Source organism: Lynx rufus, unplaced genomic scaffold (assembly GCF_022079265.1).
Source record: "Lynx rufus isolate CCGP_SWC_20201006 ecotype Redwood Valley unplaced genomic scaffold, mLynRuf1.p SCAF_7, whole genome shotgun sequence".
Lineage (NCBI taxonomy): Eukaryota > Metazoa > Chordata > Mammalia > Carnivora > Felidae > Lynx > Lynx rufus.
This window is the reverse complement of record NW_025814889.1, coordinates 13,852,833-13,871,569: the sequence shown is the minus strand read 5'-3', so window position 1 is coordinate 13,871,569 and position 18,737 is coordinate 13,852,833. Positions and strand designations below refer to the sequence as shown.

Genomic DNA, 18,737 nt, shown 5'->3' with positions numbered 1-18,737 from the left:
ATTCTGACCAACATGATTTACTTTTATTTCATTTTTGTTGCTCATAAGAACAAAATTCCAACAGCCTTTTCGCAGGCCATTGAATAAAGTAAGATTCTTAACTGTTTTCATCTGCATTTTCAACCTGTCAGGGCAGTTTTAAAGCACAGTATTCTAGAACACATGCTGATAAGATCGTTCTGCCCTGTGATGTGAGCTGTTAAAAGTCGCGGCTCTGGAACGCGGATCAGCTTGTAGTGTTCCCTCTGACTTTGGGCAGTATTGTCACGGGCAGTACTGACCAAAGAGCAGGCACACGGACAGAGGGAACAGTACGCCGTCGAACGTATATTCTCAGTCAGTGCTTCTCAAACTTGAATGTGTATACAGATCACCAGGGAATCTTGTTAAATTGCAGATTCTGACCCGTGCAGGTGGTGGGGGTGGTGCGCAGCACTCAGCAGTTCTGACAAGCTCCCAGGTGACGCCGAGACAGCTGGCCTTTTATTCCTCTTCTATTTAAACTTCCCAATTTGTTTTGTTTTTACTGCAACAAGGCCACCAAGACTTCAGGCTTGAGGCCAATGGAACCGAGAGACATCAAGGCGGTTCGCGACTTAACCAACACTTACCTGAAGCAGTTTCATCTCGCCCCGGTGATGGATGAAGAGGACGTAGCTCACTGGTTCCTCCCCCAGGAGCACATTATCGACACGTTTGTAGTGGAGGTAAAGATGAGGTGATAAGATAGTACAGAGAAGTGTGAAAACACCATCTGGTCAGGTCTGTTTGCTGGAAGAATCAAAGAATGCCCCCCTCCCTTTCCTTCTTTCTCTAGTGTCTCTGGTTCTAGACCAGATTTCTGCTCACCCTGATAGAACCACTTTCTTCTTACAGTTTCCATTCCTGGAGTAGAGCACATTTTTACTAGTTGTTAATGGGAAATTAGGATGCTCTTCTGTTGGTCCCTGTGTGATCAATTGCTTTATCCAGTTTTGAAAATGCCAGTTTGGCTGACATACACTCCAAAGTTTAATACCCTTTTGTTTCACAAAACTGGCTTAACTGAACTGCTTTTTGGTTGAGATGGTAAAACTCAGCCACTTAACCCTTGTTCAGGAAAGGAAGGAAAGAAACCCTTGTTCAGGAAGGAAAAGTGACAGTCTGGATTTTCTGTTGATTGGTTAGACAGATTTAACATGATGCTTTCTAAGCCCTCCCTCCCTCCCCCCCTTTTTTTTTTTTAAAGCTTGGAATTTGTTGTTCAAATGACGTTTCACTTAGAACCTCTTTTGGGTGACATGGGATTAGGTTGGAAAGTTGAGATTTAATCTGGTAAGTACCTGGAGGAGAGGAGGAGTGAGGCGGCAGTTAGAAGTCCTGGTGGTGGCCTACTCACCCGTTCAGTTGCGAGCCTTGAGCCGGAAGTGTGTTGCCAGCCCTGTCGGGCATCGGTCCGGATAGGGGATGACAGCCAAGTGAGGGCAGAAGCGGCGAAAATGGACAGGGTGAATTCAAAGGACCTTTCTGGAGAACAGCAAGCTTTTATTTCTGAAAACCGCGCTGGAGTGGACATCTCGATACTCAGATCTTTATGCACTTGTGTAAGTTTCTCCAGGTCAGCAGTTCTCAAAGTTTTTGATCTCAGGACTTCTTGACTGAAGAATTATTGAGGACCCAATTTTTTTTTTTTGTTTTTATTTTTCTTTTATTTCTAGGGATAATATTTACAGATATTTATTACATTGAAAGTTGAAACAAAAATGTTTATTATTTTATAAAGCACATAGAGAAAGCCAAATACTGTATGTTCTCACTTCTATGTAGAATCCAAAACAAAAACAAAAACACCTGACAGATGCAGGAAACAGCTTGGTGGCTGCCCAGAGTAGGGGGTGGGTTGAAGAGGGTCAAAAGCTATAAACTTCCAGTTAATAAAATAAGTCGTGAGGATGTAAGGTACAGCATAGTGTCATATATTTGAAAGGAGCTAAGAGAGTAGATCTTAAAAGTTCTTAGCATAAGAAAAAACAATTATTACTGCATGCGGTGATGGATTTTAACTAAACTTACTGGGATCATTTTGCAGTATATACAAATATTGAGTTAGTACCTTGTACACTTGAAAGTCATATAATGTTATGTGTCAGTTGTATCTTAGTTTAAAAAACGATAAATAATTGAAATATATATATACTATTTAATAACAATAGGACAAGAATAAACATGTTACCTAAATAACATGATTTTCATGAAAAACACCTATTTTCCAAAGCAACAAAATTAAGAATGGTACGTTTTGTATTTCTGCAAATCTCTCTAACATCCGATTTACTAGAAGAGAGCTGGGTCCTCCCAGCTGCTTCTGCATCCCATCTGTTGTGATGTGCTCTTTTGGCTGAAGCATGTGGGGAAAAATCCTTCACGGGAAGTATTGAAGAGAAGGGAAAGAATGAGGATTTTAATAGCCTGTTCAAATCATTTTGAATAGTCTCTCTCTGAAAGCGTGTTAATGAACGGCTCATATTCTGTTAGATTAAAACCCACTGGTGCATCTTGTGCTTTGATCATTCTTTCCCCAGTGTATGACTTTGTAATGTCATAGATTGGTCATTTGGGAAATAATTGGTTCGCTGAGTTACAGATCGTCCAAACCCTATACCTTCGGGCTTTTCTTTGAGACAACCTTTGTGTTTGCAGACGCAGAAGGGCTAGATGTTGCTTCCTTCCAGGCCATCACACAGGATGTTAGAAGGATGAGTTCTTAAGGGTCGAGAGCTAATACAATTAATAATTCTTTAGTCACGGACATGCTTCAGTGAAGCTTCTTTTTAATTACGAGGGGGTGGCGGTGAAGAGTAAAATGACCACCGTACAGCTTGGTGCCACTGCCTTGTATTGTGCTGAGGCACGGGGAGCTGCACCGCCATTGTTTCTGCATCCTCAGTGCCGATGTCCACACGGTGAAGAAGGCATAGAACTTCTTAGTGCTGTTACGAAAATCGTTTTGATTTCACGGGCTTCTGGAAGGGTCTCGGGCACCCACAGGTGTTCACAGACCACATTTTGAGAACTGCTGCCCTAGGATACATACTCAGAAGTCTAACTGCAGAGTCTAAGGGTCAGACACGTCTTTAACCATCACTAGAGATTGCCAGATAGCTCACCAAAGTATCTCTTAGCAGCGAATGAGAGTTCCTCTTTCTGCACATCCTAACACTTGGTTATTATCAGACTTTAAATTTAGGTTGGTCTGATGGGTATCACATGGTTTGTTTTTAATCTGTTCTTATTACTGATGAATTTGAACATCGTCTGTTAGCCATTTGTATGCTGGTCATATACTTTGCCTTTTTTTTTTTTTTTTAACATCTTGATTTCTAAAAGTTTTTGGATGTGTTGAATAATAATACTCGAATTGTGCTGTATTTCTGGGTTCTCTCTTCTGTTCCATTGATCTGTGGTGTCTGTTCCTGCCACCTGTCTTAATTACTATAGCTCTGTAGAAGCCTTGATATGAGGCAGAGTGATTCATCCCACTTTATTCTTCTTTGTCAATTATTTTGATCTATTTCCTTGACCTTTCCTTCATAAATTGTAGAATAAGCTTGTCTTTGTCTACAGAATACCTTGCTGGGATTCTGATAAGAATGCATTAACCTATGGGGGCGCCTGGGTGGCGCAGTCGGTTAAGCGTCCGACTTCAGCCAGGTCACGATCTCACGGTCTGTGAGTTCGAGCCCCGCGTCGGGCTCTGGGCTGATGGCTCAGAGCCTGGAGCCTGTTTCCGATTCTGTGTCTCCCTCTCTCTCTGCCTCTCCCCCGTTGATGCTCTGTCTCTCTCTGTCCCAAAAATAAATAAAAATGTTGAAAAAAAATTAAAAAAAAAAAAAAGAATGCATTAACCTATGAATTAATTTGGGGAGAACTGACAGGTCTTCCAGTCCATAGACATGATATGTCTCTCTTTATTTTAATCTTTTCAATTTTATTTTATCAGCATTTTATAATTCTAAATTTTCAAGTTGATAAGAGTAAAGTTGTTTCATTTTTCTCACGTCCTTCTAATGGCTACAGGATCCATAGTGATAATGCTTATTACATTCCTGATACTGATACATTTGTGTCTTCTTTTTTTATGTTTGCATCAAATCAACTGTAATTGACTTTTTTCCACAAATAACAAGACTTTTGTTTTATTGATTTTTCTCTGTTTTCCTATGTTTGGTGCCATTGATTTCTGATCTTATATTTATTATTTCCTTACTTTTGCTTTCTTTGGGCTTATCATACTCTTCCTTGTCTTGTCCCTTGAGGGATGGACTTAGATTACTGAGGCCTTTCCTTGTTACATGTGAGCACATAGTTCTCTAAGTGTCCCTCCCTCCACTGCTCTAGCTTCATCCTAGTATTTTAATGTGTCGTATTTTCATTTTCGTTTGGTTCTATGTATATTTTTAAATTTCTTTTGGAACTTCCTCGTTGAGCCACGGACTATTTAGAATTCTGTTCAACTTTGACACGCTCAGAGATTTCCTGTTGATTTCTAGTTTCATTCTATTATGGTTGGATAAGACACTTTGTATGATTTCAGCTCTATTAAGGTTCTTGAGGTTTGTTTTAGGCCCATGTGGTCTATCTTGGTGAATGTGTGTGAAATGTGTATTCTGCTCTTTTGAGGTGGGGTGTTTGTTCTCTATATGCCATTTAGATCCTTTTGTTATTATTCAGATTTTCTGCTTCTTGATGGTTTTCTTGCCAGCAGTTCTGTCAGTTGATGAGAGGAGTATGAAAGTCCCCGACTATAACTTTGTATTTTGCCCATCTCTCCTTCCAGCTCTCTCAGTTTTTCTTGATGTATTTTGACGGTCTTGTTTGGTACATATACATTTAGGACCTTTCTGTCTTCTCAGGGGATCAGTATTTTTATCAACATGTAATATCCCTCTTTGTTTAAGGTAACTTTCTTTGCTGTGAAGTCTACTTGATTGGATGTTAATATAGTCACTCCTGTTTTCAAATTAATGTTTATATGGTATGACTCATATAGCCTTTTAACTTTCAGCTTACCCACATCATTGAATTTGAAGTGAGTTTCTTAAAAACAGCATGTCATTGAGCCATGTTTCTTTATCCACTCTGCCAGTCTTTTCATTGGTGTATTTAGATCATCTATGTTTGATAATTACTGATGTGTTCAAGCTTAAGTCTACCATTTTATTATTTGTTCTCCATTTGTTTCTTCTGGTTCTTATTCCTCTGTTTCTCTTCCTTGCCTTCCTGTGGATTACTTGAACATTTCTTTTTTTTTTTTTTTTTCCAACGTTTTTATTTATTTTTGGGACAGACAGAGACAGAGCATGAATGGGGGAGGGGCAGAGAGAGAGGGAGACACAGAATCGGAAACAGGCTCCAGGCTCCGAGCCATCAGCCCAGAGCCCGACGCGGGGCTCGAACTCACAGACCGTGAGATCGTGACCTGGCTGAAGTCGGACGCTTAACCGACTGCGCCACCCAGGCGCCCCTTGAACATTTCTTTAGGATTAATCTTGATGTATTTATGGTGCATTTGAGCATATTTATATAGGTTGCATGATGGTTGCTGTGGGCATGTCTGTGTGTGTGTGTGTGACTCATCACAGGCAACTGGTCTCAACAATCAACATTTTACCACTTCAAGTGACATTACTTCCATCAGATCCCTTTATCTTGACTTTTTATTTATTTTGAGACAGGGACAGTGCGAGTTGGGGGAGGGGCAGAGCAAGAGGGAGACAGAATCCCAAGCTGGCTCCACTGTGCCAGCACGGAACCCCATGCAGGAATTCAAACTCCTGAAACTGTGAGATCATGACCTGAGCCAAAACCAAGAGCCGGACACTCAATTGGCTGAGCCACCAGGCTCTCCATCTTTTTGACTTTTAAATATTGTCTTGAGTATCAGATGGTTTTACAACTTGTGTTTCAGTCATCAAGTAGATTTATAAAACTCATGAGGAGAAGCATAGTTTACAGTATGTACCAGGATTTCTGCTCTGTTGTTCCTTCTTACTTCCTGATGCACTAAGATTCCTTCTGTTATTATTTCATTTCTATTTGGAGAATGTCCTTTGGCCAGTCTTAAAGGTATGTCTACTAGCAGCAAATTCTTTTAGTTTTCATTTCTCCTTCATTCCTGAAGGGTAGTTTCACCAGAAGCAGAATTCATGGTTGATCGTTCTTTTCTTCCAGCACTTGTAAATGATGTGCATTCCTCCTGGCCTCTGTGGCTTCTGATGAGGAACCTGCTGTAATATGAATCTCTTGGTAATGGTAACGTAATGGTATTCTCCTCGGTAATGTCTCATTTCTCCGTGGCTACTTTCAGGACTTTTCTTTGTCTTTAGTTTTCAGAACTGTAATTAGGATCCATCTTGGAGTAGATTTCTTTGGGTTTTTCCTGTTAAGATTCGCTCAGCTTCTTGAATTTATTGTGTGTGTTTTGCCAAATCTGGGAATCTTTTCAGTCATTATTTCTTCTGCTTTTGTAGCTCCACATTTTTTCTTTTTCTTTGATTTCTTGTGGGACTCTACTGATAGGACTGTTGGGTCTTTTGTCGTTCTCCCACAGATCCCTGAGACTTAATTCTTTTTTTTTTTTCTTTTTCCCCAGTCTATTTTCTCTGTTTTTTTTTCATACTGGGTAAATTCTACTGAATTCTTCAAGTGCAGTGATTTCTGTCCTCTGTCATCTTCACTCCACTATTGAGCCCATCGAGTGAGTTTTGTTTTTCAAGTGGAAGTCCTTATTAAAGCTGAAAATTGAGGTCTTTAATTCAACTCGAATATTGAGCTAGCTGCTCATACAGAGCAGTAGAGAATCACTTTAGCAAAACATGGTTAGTTTCTTAATGTCTGAAAACCGGTTTCGTATATCAGAAGCATTAAGAAAAACAGTATATTCCTTATGGAATTTTCTGCCAAAAGAAATACTAGCAAGAACATATGTGTTGTCTAGTCTCTCCAGCTGTGTATAATTCAGGCATATCACAGTTTGAATTGTATGCCATCCGCATAGGCCACCAGAGCTAATGTAAACAACCCAAACAATACTGGCTTTTTATATTAAAAGGTATACCAGTGATGGTGAAATCAAGACCATTGTTTGGGTCCCTTTTGATTTTTGGTTGCTTCAGATTCACAGGTGTGTCTGCCTTTCACAAGCTTCTCAAAACAGCTGCTACACTCTGTTGACCTCACTTTAAGCTGATAAAATTCTTGCTCTGTGCCAAGAAGATGTTAGATTGATACAGTATCTTTTAGTTGGGGAAGATGGCCTTCCAGTCCCTGGAGCTCTTGTTTCTGCAAAAACAGTGAATCTGCTTTCATCTCTGTTCCAAGGGTCTAGGGAGACTCATTAGTCAAGCTAAGGGAAACTTTCCTGTTAGAACATTCTGCTTCTTAAGAATGTTAGGCAAATTGCCAGCCAGCACTAGGCTAAGTAGGGCCTAACTCCATGCTGCTTCTCAGGCTCTACCCAACATACCCTAAGGACCCCCCAGACCCAGACTGCTGACAGAGAGGTAGGAGGTGCTGCCTTTTTTCATAAAGTTCCCGTACAAGTCAGAAATCAAAAAGTTCGCTTAAATGCACGGATGCAGCGTGTTCAAGGAGGTATTTACCTGACTTACCTTTGTCCTTTAGAACTCCAGTGGTAAACTAACTGACTTCCTGAGCTTCTACACACTCCCCTCCACAGTCATGCACCACCCTGCTCACAAGAGCCTCAAAGCTGCCTACTCCTTCTACAACATTCACACCGAGACGCCCCTGCTGGACCTCATGAGTGACGCACTCATTATAGCCAAGCTGGTAAGTGACTGACTCCTTTTTTGTCTGTTTCTCCATATCTGCGTGTCAGTGTGTATAAAACCTCTTACTGTATTTTCCTCCACACGGGTGCAATTCATTAGAGATTTTTTTTTTTTTTAATTTTTTTAACGTTTATTTGCTTTTGAGAGACAGAGAGAGACAGAGAACCAGCAGGGGAGGAACAGAGAGAGAGGGAGACACAGAATCCGAAGCAGGCTCCCGGCCCCGAGCTGTCAGCACAGAGCCTGATGCGGGGCTCAAACCCACGAACTGCGAGATCGTGACCTGAGCTGAAGTCAGTTGTATAACCGACTGAGCCACTCAGGCGCCCCTCATTTGAGATGTTTTTTTACTGTTGACCATCAGAGGAACAATTTTGATAAGAGTTTCTTTTAAAACTTCAGTGACTGTTTGCATCATTAATTCTATTTGCAACTTAACCAAAAACATTTTGTGCAAATTAGGAACTTTTTTGTTTTTAATGTTTATTTTTGAGAGCAGAGAGAGACAGAGCACAAGCAGGGGAGGGGGACAGAGAGAGGGATACACAGAATCCAAAACAGGCTCCGGGCTCTGAGCTGTCAGCACAGAGCCTGACGTGGGCTCGAACTCACGAGCCTTGAGATCATCACCTGAGCTGAAGTCGGATGTTTAATCGACTGAGCCACCCAGGTGCCCCCAAATTAGAAACTCCTAACCCTCATATAAGAATGCATAAAACTCATAATACAAGGAATATAGGGAAAATACATGATGCTTGATATAAGGAACATACGTGTTTGTGTTGTAGTGAATAATTAGCAACAACAACCTTTTTTTGGACTCAACTAGTCTCTGAATTTTAAAAGGCATTTTGAAAAATGAAAGAAATTCAAAATGTGCTGTCCTATTTTTGCAGTATCTTTCTAGTTGTAGTAATTAGGATAACTGTTAAATTCTTGCTACAAATAAACATTTTCTTTTAAAAGGAAGTTGAGGGGCACCCGAGTGGCTCAGTTGGTTGAGTGTCTGACTCTTGATTTTGGCTCGGGTCATGATCTCACGATGGTGAGTTTGAGCCCCACGTCAGGCTCCACACTGAGCACGGAGCCTGCTTGAGATTCTCTCTCTCAAAAAAAAAAAAGAAAAAAAAAGTTGAAATTAGCTAACAGTTATTTTGATGTAATTATTAAACATGAGAAAATGTTATTTGTGAGAAACCGGGAACAACACATGAGACATATCTGCATTTATCTGGCATTTGATAACTGAAAACATTTTTCTTTTTAACATTGTACTCTTGGATCCCCAAGTCAATGTTATCCAGATTCTTTGATCCTGTTCTTTTTCAGCTACTTCCTCCCCCCCCATAAAAGGCCGACAATAAATGATTTAAACCAAAACCCCTGAGAAATAGAAATTTAGGCTTCATCTATACCACGTCTTTCATGGTATTATTACTTAACATTTTTAAGAAATTAGATTTTTACTAGTAAAATGTTACTGAATTTACTTCCCAGCAGCAGCCCAAGACAAGGATACACTTGAAGTCGTTAAAGCTCTAGCTAAGTCAGAACTTCAAAAGGCCAATAACTAACAGTTCTGGAGACAGAGCCATCTGGGCAAAATGTTCCTTCTTTTTTTTTATTTATTTTTTTTTTTAATTTTTTTTTTTTTTCAACGTTTATTTATTTTTGGGACAGAGAGAGACAGAGCATGAACGGGGGAGGGGCAGAGAGAGAGGGAGACACAGAATCGGAAACAGGCTCCAGGCTCTGAGCCATCAGCCCAGAGCCCGACGCGGGGCTCGAACTCACGGACCGCGAGATCGTGACCTGGCTGAAGTCGGACGCTTAACCGACTGCGCCACCCAGGCGCCCCCAAAATGTTCCTTCTAAAACAGGGACAGAATATTCTCTGAGATCTTCATAGATTATGTTAGTGTTAGCCAATATACTACCGATTTGGACTGAGCATTTCTGGGTAAGCCTCCTGACTCCATCAGACTCGCTGCTAGTTTTGTAAGACCATTTGAACTGAGTTCTTCACCTACACATAGATTATAGACATTAAACCTCTTTAGGAGAAATGCATATTCAAGCTGTTAGTAGATGAATTAAATATTACACTGAAATACATAATAGAGGAAACACTCTGGTCCTTTGAAATTTAAATTTTTAAATCCTTTTTATATTGGCAGAAAGGATTTGATGTATTCAATGCACTAGATTTGATGGAAAATAAGACCTTCTTGGAAAAACTCAAGTTTGGCATAGGAGATGGCAATTTGCAGTATTATCTGTACAACTGGAGATGTCCAGGAACAGATTCTGAAAAGGTAAGTGAAGTTGACACACCCTTTATAAACTTCATACATTTACCTAGGAATTCCCATACTTGCTTCCCTTAGGATTGGTAAGGTGTTTTTTAGTAGCTTTTAAAACACAGATCTGTTACACGATAATTTATTTTTTTCTTGCTTACCTGTTATGTTTCTTCCCTCCCTAGGTTGGACTAGTATTACAATAGATGGATATTTCTATTTCTAGAACTCTGGCATCATCATTTGTTAATATTCTATTTAATGATTCCTGGAACTGCCATTCCAAAGAAGAATAAAATAAAAGCACAACTTCGGCAAAATCGATGTCGTCGGTAACAATCAGAAAAGATGAAAAAACACCCATACGTGACCAATAGTACATCTTTCTAGCTAGAATGTTAACATTCTTTTTTTCCACTGTTCACCTATTTGTAGGAGGGATGAAAGGGTACAAAGAGCACATTCCTCGTATTTTCAGACTTTTGGCTGTCTCCTGATGAAGAGAAGGGAATTTTCCTCTCTGTAGAAAAGAGACTGTTTTTCTATGGACTGAACAGAAGTCACAGAATTGTGTAAGCAAATCTTTGCTGTTGTGTGGAGATGAACTGCTGCATTTCTTTGATTAAGTGTTGGTCTGTTTGTCCATGTAACAGAATGAAGGACCCATCTGGCAAATCGGTACTTCCCCACCTTGCACAGTGTGATTGAGAGCGTTTATGGAACCGGGACGTGTGTAACTCAGTGAGGAGTGGGGGGTGTCTAAGTATATAGTGAGATCAAAATGTACCGGGGACTAGTAAGTACATTTATTTCTCCAGGAGCAGAGTCGCCAAATAAGTAAACACATAGATTTGTACTTTGATCTTCAACAGGTCAGTGGATTGGTTTCAGAAGCAAAGTTTTGTGCAAACACGGTCTCTGTGAGTCTACACCCATGGCTGACTAGACTTTGCTGCTGCTGCACATACTCGCTTCTTCTCGGCAGCAACAAGAGATGTGAGGCAAAGAAAATAAAAGCTCTAAAGCCAAAAGAAATGCTCAGTGGAATTTATTAGTGCTATCAGGACATTGATAGTTGAATGTTTTTATTCCTTATGCAAAATTGCACATGTTCCTTTATGCTGACTTTAATTTATCATGAAAGCTGTCATGCTAATGGAAAATGTTATTTGTAAATAAGTGTTCATAATTTTGTTACTGATGGTGTTTTTATCTAGAATTTGAAAACCAGTTTTCTCAGTGTACATATCTACGTGCATATTAACTGCCAGTAGTCCAGGAGGGGGAAAACGTGAACGAGGCCACGTGGAAACTGGCTTTGGCTCAAATACCACAAAGTAGATATACTTGTTCCTGCCTTTACTGTACCAGTGCCTAGGCTCTTCAGTCCAGAAAAATTGAATTTTCGACAATATGATAGTCTTCATGTTGTAAGCGGTCAGATGAAACTGGTCGTACCTTATACCAGGCAGGACCTAGCGAACTATGGCCCACGAGCCAAATCCAGCCCATCACCTCTTTTTGTACAGCCCGTGAGCTAAGAATGGTTTTTACATGTTTGAATGGTTCCGGGGGTTGGGGGGGGGGGGGGAGGATCAAAGAAAAATAACATCTTGTGATGTGAAAATTTTAGGAAATGCAGATTTCAGCATCCATATATAAAGTGTCATTGGAACACAGCCACGCTCACTTGCTTACGCACTTCCTGTGGCTGCTTCACATTACAAAAGGCAGAGTTGTGTTATTCTGACAGCACTGTATGGCCCAAAAGGCCTAGCGTATTTACTACCTGGCCCTTTACAGGAAAAAAAATGTTGTCAGCTCTGACTTACACTAAAGAGCTGAAAGCCACTTTCTGCACAAGATTAAACCCACAGCCGCGGCAGCCCCGAGACCACCACTAGAGGGCGCCGGGGGGGGGGGGGGCCACAGTAGTGCCTGAGGACGGGGATGGTTTTTGAAGACCAATGATTCGGACCCAACTGCATTACCCCATTCTTCCTTAACAGGAGAGTGGCTTTGGAAGCAAAACTGAACTAATTCATTGAAACACCAAGAATTAAGTAAACGGGATTTTTTTTTAATTAAAAAAAAATTTTTTTTTAATGTTTATTCTTGAGAGAGACAGAGAGAGACAGTATGAACGGGGAAGGGGCAGGGAAAGGGAGACACAGTACCCAAAGCAGGCCCCAGGCGTGAGCTGTCAGCACAGAGCCCCACGTGGGGCTCTAACTCACGAACCTCGAGATCATGACCTGAGCCTAAGTCAGGTGTTTAACCACCTGTCACCCAGGCGCCCCAAGTAAATGGAATTTTAAGTTAATCTGGACTCAAGGCTCTAGCTGGGAATTAGGGATTTTAATTTAATCTGGCGTCAAGACTATAGTTGGGAATTATATTCCACTCATTTTTATGGCACAGTCTTACATGAAGCAGGTTTTCAAATAATTGCAGAATTGCCAGATTTTATCACAAGCTCCCCTCGTGATGAGACTATGGCACTTTTCCTTTGTTTACATAATTGTTGTAGAATTCAGTTTTCCTGTCATTTTTAAATGCACTAGTTAATAAATGTCACATTTCCCTCTTTATAATTTAGGCAGATTACCAGTAAATATTTCAAAATTGAAAATCAGTAAAATCGCTTGTGTTGATAAAGTTATTAGGACTAAATTTTTTTTTAATGTTTCTTTTTGCGAGAAAGGGAAGGGAGGGGCAGGGAGGAAGGGGGACAGAGGAGCCCAAGAGGGCTCCACACTGACAGCAGAGAACCTGATGCAGGGCTTGAACTCATGAACCATGAGATCATGACCTGAGCCGACTTTGGATGCTTACCGACTGAGCCACCCAGGCGCCCCATCAGTTTACTTTTTTTAATTCTCTTCCTGACTTATTTCACCTAATTACCGGCCTACTTTGTACCCATGTTATATTTCCAAGAAAGTAAGTTAACCATGTAAAGGGGTGAACTTCAGCCATTCAAAATACCGTGTCTGGCTTTTTTTTATGAACATTAAGCCTTTCTCCCAAGCTCATGCATTTGCCTACCTACAAAGTTAAATCAACAGGAAGTTAAGAAAAAAAGATTTGTGATTTTTTTTTTTATTTTTGTTTTAATGTTTATTATTGAGAGACAGAGAGAGACAGAGCATGAGCATTGGAGAGGCAGAGAGAGGGGGAGACACAGAATCAGAGGCGAGCTCCAGGCTCCGTGCAAGCTGTCAGCACAGAGCCCGATGTGGGGCTCAAACCCGCAAACCGCGAGATCATGACCTGAGCCGAAGTCGGTCGCTTAACCCACTGAGCCACCCAGGTGCCCCGTTTTTGTGATGTTTCTAAAGACGATGTATTGTTTGGTGTTTCATAGCTCTTTTAAAGCTGATGATGCATCTGCAGTCTACTCTCACCGGCAGCACTAACTAGAACCTGTTTACTGTGGCACACCTTCCAAGCCTGCCAGAAAGATGTTAAGTGTCGTGGGATGCAGATTTTCTTGCTTACTAGCATTGGTACCAGCCTCTTGGAAAGTGAATTTATACAAGCATGGACATTAGTTGCAATAAACTTTTGTTACGATATTCGTACTTCTGGATATTTTCTGCACTTAGTGTTTTCAAGCGTCAGCCCATCCGGCTATACAAAGAGTCTTATACGTATGAAACGGATGTTACCAAAAGTATTCAAGAATATACGTAAAAATAACAAATTTTATTAGTTCCAAGGCTTCTTCATAAAGTGTCATCTTACAACTGTGCGAAATGATAAGTTGACCCAAGATTACTTTGAGGTCGTTTTTTTACCTTTGGGTGGTTTCCTTATCTTATTGGGGTTTGGAATCAGTTTCTTTATTTTAAGGGGTTGTAACACCACAGCCTGCTGACTTCCAACAAGCTTTCTTTTCTGTTTAGAGAGGTCTTCAAAGGACGTGTCCAAAACCTCTCTGTCTCGGCTTTCTGAGGACACAGTGTCTAAACTTGCCCCGGAGTCCTCGGGTCTGCCTTGAAGCCAGGGCACGTGTAAGCTGGGTACTCGGGGAATTATAGCTCTGACTTCAGCGTCAAAGGCCGTGGTGGTCTTTTTGAACCCCAAGGCCAGGACGCACTTCAGGCCGATGACCGGTGCGAGCCTCTCGCTGAGCCGGGGAACCTGACAAGCGGGAACCGCCCGGCTCAGACTTAACTGAATCAGGTGCGAGGTGAGGATGGCGGGCTTGGCTGACCTGCACACCAGGACCAGCAGCAGCCCGTTCCTTTCCAGAGCGCGGGTGACTTCATTGATGCCAATGGTGAGCTGCTTCCTGACGTCCACGGGGGTCCACCCTGACCCCTGCTCGCTACCTTCTGGCGGTTTCTCCTTCGGGCCCTCACTCTTCTCAACCTCTGTGCCACACCTGTCTGGGCTTGGTTTTTTTAAAAACTGCTTTCTCTTTTTCTTCTTATCCTCAATCTTCCGAAGCCCAAGAGATTTAAATCTGTCTTCAAGCGTCTGCAGTATGAAGTGCATGTGTTCTCTCTCGAGCGCGCTCCAGCAGATGGCGTAAGGGTTGTTCAGCGAGGTCTTTACGGTTAAGGGTCTCGTCTTCCGAACGGAGCCCCTCCCCGGTGCCTGAGGAGCCGCGGCCATTCCGAAAAATCTCTCGTGGAGAAGCAAACGACAAAGTAAAACTCGTGTTACTGGCAGTGCATGTCATAAGAGTATCCTACCTGTACTTTGGTTCTCGATGGGCCACAGCAAGCCTCATTCCACAGAACTGAGTACGTGACCGTACACCAGACCTCTTTTAAGACTAAGGCATTTATTTTCCCCATTTTTTCATGACTTTGTCTTTATTCGTATACAAGCAATATATACATGTTTTTGCATTACTGCAATCACCGTGACGTTCTATTTATTTCCTTTATTAAAAACGTTCCATGTTTCTACCTGTTCATGGTCATTCTTTTAAGGACTGTGTGGTATTAATCTTACAATTCTGCCAACATTTTCTAAGATGCTCTCCATTCAGGCTTCATTCAGCAAACACTCCCTGAGCACCTCCGGCGTGCAGGCAGCGTTCCAGTCACTGGGCTCGGCAGGGAACCAAAACCAAGTCCACCTGCACAGAGCTCACTGTGAGCGCCCGGAAGCCTCTGCCATTCATGATTACCGACCAGGTGTGAGTTAATTCACGCACACAGTTAAAAACTCAAATGATATTTTCGTTCTATGCCCTTTGTAAGCCTCCCTCCCTCCCCAGACCCTAAGCTTCTGTGTGACCCTCCTCGAACATCTAGAGACACGGGCATACATTCCCCCTGCCCGGTTATTCCAAGAGACTGCTCCTCCAACTGGCAATCTGCTGAAAATCAGGGGAATTTTGTCATGAAACTTGAAAAATAGGAAGGCTCCTTCTCGAGAAGCTGTTGTAAACCACTGATGTGGGAAGCACATCCTGGCTCTCCTTCCCAGAGCAAGCGCATTTCTCTTCCCTCACTTTTATGCCTCCTTTCTTCCTGGGGCTCAGCCCATAGTGACCTACGTGGCAAAGCTGAAGGGGGTTAAACAAGCCAGCCCCCGACGAGTCTGGCGTCTGGAACTGTCCCTGTTTTCAGGTAACCAGATGTTCTCCTTCCAGACAGTCCCTCATTCCAAACCATGTATCCCACTGAGGCCTGCCTTCCCCGACATGCCCCCTGCACAATGAAGTCCGCTCCAGTTAAACTTCCGCTCACCCAGGCTGGCTACTACTGATGGTGACAGGCGTCTCTGTGGAGCGTGTCAGAAGCGAGAAGGCACTTTCTCCATGTATCACTTGATTCTCACACAACTCCCATATGATTGCCCAACGTGCAGGTAAGAAAATAGCCTTGACTTTAAGCACCTTGCCCAAAGTCACAACTGGTTTTCCGGACCCAAATTTGATGTCCTTTCAATCCTGGCTGCACCTCAAAAATAACCTGTTGCTTTTTAAAACCTACGGATGGGTTGGTCCTTATACCGCATGTACTGAACTGGGAGCCCTGGGAATAGGGCCAGGGCGTCTATACTTGTAAAAAGCTGCCCAGGTGAATCTGATATTGAACAGGGTTAGGAACTGCTGGGGTAGGGCTGTGGAAAACTGGACGGCCTTTGGAAATGGCCTCCTGACCTCCACTAGTCACTCCTCCTCCTAAGTCACCTTCTAACAGAAATCCAAAATTCAGCTCCTTCAGGCAAGGTCAGACCCTGTTCGTGCCAGTTCTGCCGGAGCCTCGGTATCTGCCGCAGAAGCCCACTGCACAGGACTCCTCGTCCTGCATTTTCCCCGTGTTCCCCTCAAGCTCCGGGAATCAGGAAGTGGGGACTGGGGGAGGCTGGCATCAGCTTGAAGGTGGTCATGAAGACGAGCAAGACAAATCTAACAGGGCTCTTGCCAAACCGCGAGTCTGTCCGCGTGCCTCGGTATTCGAACAGCACAGAATACTTAAATCCTTCAGTAAATACTTACAGTTATGTGCTCCGGAGGGGAGGCCAAGACAGGCGTGGGAACTCCCACCTTCAGAATCTAGCCGAGGAGATGAGAACCAAGCAGTTCAATAAGCACAGTCTTAGGTCACATGATCCAGAAAACAAAGTACTGACTGATGAGAAGTAACAGTTTTGGAGGAGAAAAACAGGCCTTGCTGAGGTGCCTTTTGCGCTATGTCTTGGGGGCATCCACGACCTAGAAGCTCAAGTACAAACCCTCTAAGGTTGACATACAAGGCCCTCCCCACTCTGCCCACCCCCCCTCGTCTCCCCACCAGCCTTTCACCTTCTATGCCCCACCAGGCACGATCACACCCCGCCACGGAACCACTTATTGTTTAACGAGGCCCCCGGTTCCCCAGCTCTACATGTTCAGACACACTATTCCCTCTGCCTGCCTGCAATACCCTCCCACCTTCAGCCCCACCACCGTCGTTCTTTCTTCCGGTATTTCTGGATTATCCACAATGCACGGAGCCATAAAGTACCAAGTAAAAACCATTCCTGGCCTCACTAGGCTTAGAGCCCATGAAAAAGACGTATCAGCAGGTAATAAAACAAGATGTGCACATTGAGGTCTGGAACCTGCAGGACAGTAAGCACGTGGCAGAAGCCTGACTTATTTGAGGGCGTCAGCAAGGAAGTCCTGGAGAAAGTGACCTTTTTAACCCTACATCTGAAGAGTGCCTGCCAAAGGGAGTAGGAAGCCGAAAGAGTATCCCAGGGAACACATTCACGGAAGTGAAGTTCAAGGTCTCTGGGGCAGAGATGCTAGAAACGGTGAGGTTATTAGCAAAGGTAGACAAAGACCAGAGGGTGAAAGTCCTTGCAAGCCTTGTAATGAGAAGCAACCGTAACGTTTAAAGCAGAAGAGTGGAGTGATTAGAAAGGCAATGCAAGAAGATCTTCGCGGATTCCCGGCCTGGTGGCGTCCGCTGCCAAGAGCGGAAGGCGCAAAGAGGTTCCCAGAGAAGGCCTGACGGTGACCTGCACTAGAGTCGCCGCGGAAGGAAAGGCACAGAAATACACCCTAGCTCAAACAGTTAAGAGATAGAATCTACTCGGCTTAGTGTCATCAACTGGGAGCGGAGCAGAGGAAGGCCTCAGAAATGCCTTCCGGTCTCCGGATCCGGTAGCAGAGGGGAGGACAGCCTCAGTTCCCGGGGGCTGCATTCCTGTCCCAGAGTCACCCCTTCCCCGTGCATGCCCCCCCCCCGTATTTAGTACCCTCGTTCCTCACTACTTACCATACCTAACTGTAGTTACCTTGTGGTCCGTCCCCGCTTCTAGGCAGCGGAGCACTGAAGGACCAGGGTGGACTATGTCTTACTATTTCTCGTACCTACAGACACTTAACTCCAGGAGGACAGAGGGGAGTAAACCGAGGGCCGGAGGCAGGAAAGTACGCGGGTCCGGGCGAGGGGGGTGCGGCCCAGGAGACGGGGTTCCCGGGGAAGACCTGGGGAGCTCGCGAGCCCACCGCCCCGAGGCCTCCGCCCTCCGCGGCGTCCCGGGCTCGATCCCACCCGGCGCGCCCCTCCCGTCCTCCGCGTCCCCCTGGTCCGACTTCCACTAACGACCGCGACCCCACGGCGCCCACGTGCGCCGCGACGCGCGTGCGCAGAGCCCTCGCCCTACCCGGCTCCGCCTTCCAAATGCTCAGAGAGCTTCCCATCTCGTCATCCCGCCTTGACACTCACCGGGGAGAGAGTCTGCCCACAGCGTCTGGAGGCAGGAACTTGCAAAAAGCCTGAGTTTGGTTGGGAGCGGGGTTGGGAGGCTCAGGACCGCGTCCTATCGCTTCAGTGCGCAGGCGCAATGTCTGTCTCGCGAGACATCACGGTTGCCGTGGTAACCCGCCGCTCACCGTCTCCGAGGCTAGGTCTGGGGGCTCTTCTACGGTAGTCGCGGGAGGGCTGGTTTTTCACTCGTCGCCCACGCCCTACTAATCCAGTTTCTACCTTTCAGCGCCTGGCGGTGTTGGCTCTGTCTCTCTTCCCGCTTTTCTGTATTTGGCTTGCCTAAGGGGACGCAAAACCCTAGTCCTTGTCCCAGTGCCCCCATCTCCGTCGCATCCCCAGTACCAGGAAAATCAAGATAAACGGGGGATGAGGGGTGG

General features: G+C 43.9%; 2 protein-coding genes across 6 annotated transcripts in view; one reads left to right on the top strand and one right to left on the bottom strand.

Moving 5' to 3' along the window:
- NMT2 (N-myristoyltransferase 2) overlaps nucleotides 1-11,680 on the top strand; it is a 71,634-nt gene extending 59,954 nt beyond the window's left edge. The window contains exons 9-12 of the mRNA XM_047067288.1: nucleotides 537-707; nucleotides 7,663-7,830; nucleotides 10,010-10,147; nucleotides 10,318-11,680. Coding sequence (XP_046923244.1) covers nucleotides 537-707; nucleotides 7,663-7,830; nucleotides 10,010-10,147; nucleotides 10,318-10,338 — 498 coding nt within the window. The 3' untranslated portion in view covers nucleotides 10,339-11,680. The remainder of the gene's footprint in view (nucleotides 1-536; nucleotides 708-7,662; nucleotides 7,831-10,009; nucleotides 10,148-10,317) is intronic.
- Nucleotides 11,681-13,821: 2,141 nt separating this feature from the next.
- RPP38 (ribonuclease P/MRP subunit p38) lies at nucleotides 13,822-18,383 on the bottom strand. Of its 5 annotated transcripts, none has more exons than XM_047067147.1 (3): nucleotides 18,319-18,383; nucleotides 16,599-16,814; nucleotides 13,822-14,765 (listed from the first exon to the last, which is right to left on the bottom strand). In XM_047067147.1, exon 3 carries the CDS (start codon nucleotides 14,753-14,755, stop codon nucleotides 13,910-13,912), a length of 846 nt encoding a protein of 281 aa, XP_046923103.1. In that variant the 5' UTR covers nucleotides 14,756-14,765; nucleotides 16,599-16,814; nucleotides 18,319-18,383; the 3' UTR covers nucleotides 13,822-13,909. The 5 variants fall into 5 exon arrangements, with proteins under 5 accessions (XP_046923103.1, XP_046923107.1, XP_046923104.1 ...); XM_047067151.1 differs by having other exon boundaries at nucleotides 13,822-14,767; nucleotides 16,599-16,655; nucleotides 18,319-18,377; XM_047067148.1 differs by lacking the exon at nucleotides 18,319-18,383 and adding an exon at nucleotides 17,866-18,141 and having other exon boundaries at nucleotides 13,822-14,767.
- Nucleotides 18,384-18,737: the final 354 nt, after the last annotated feature.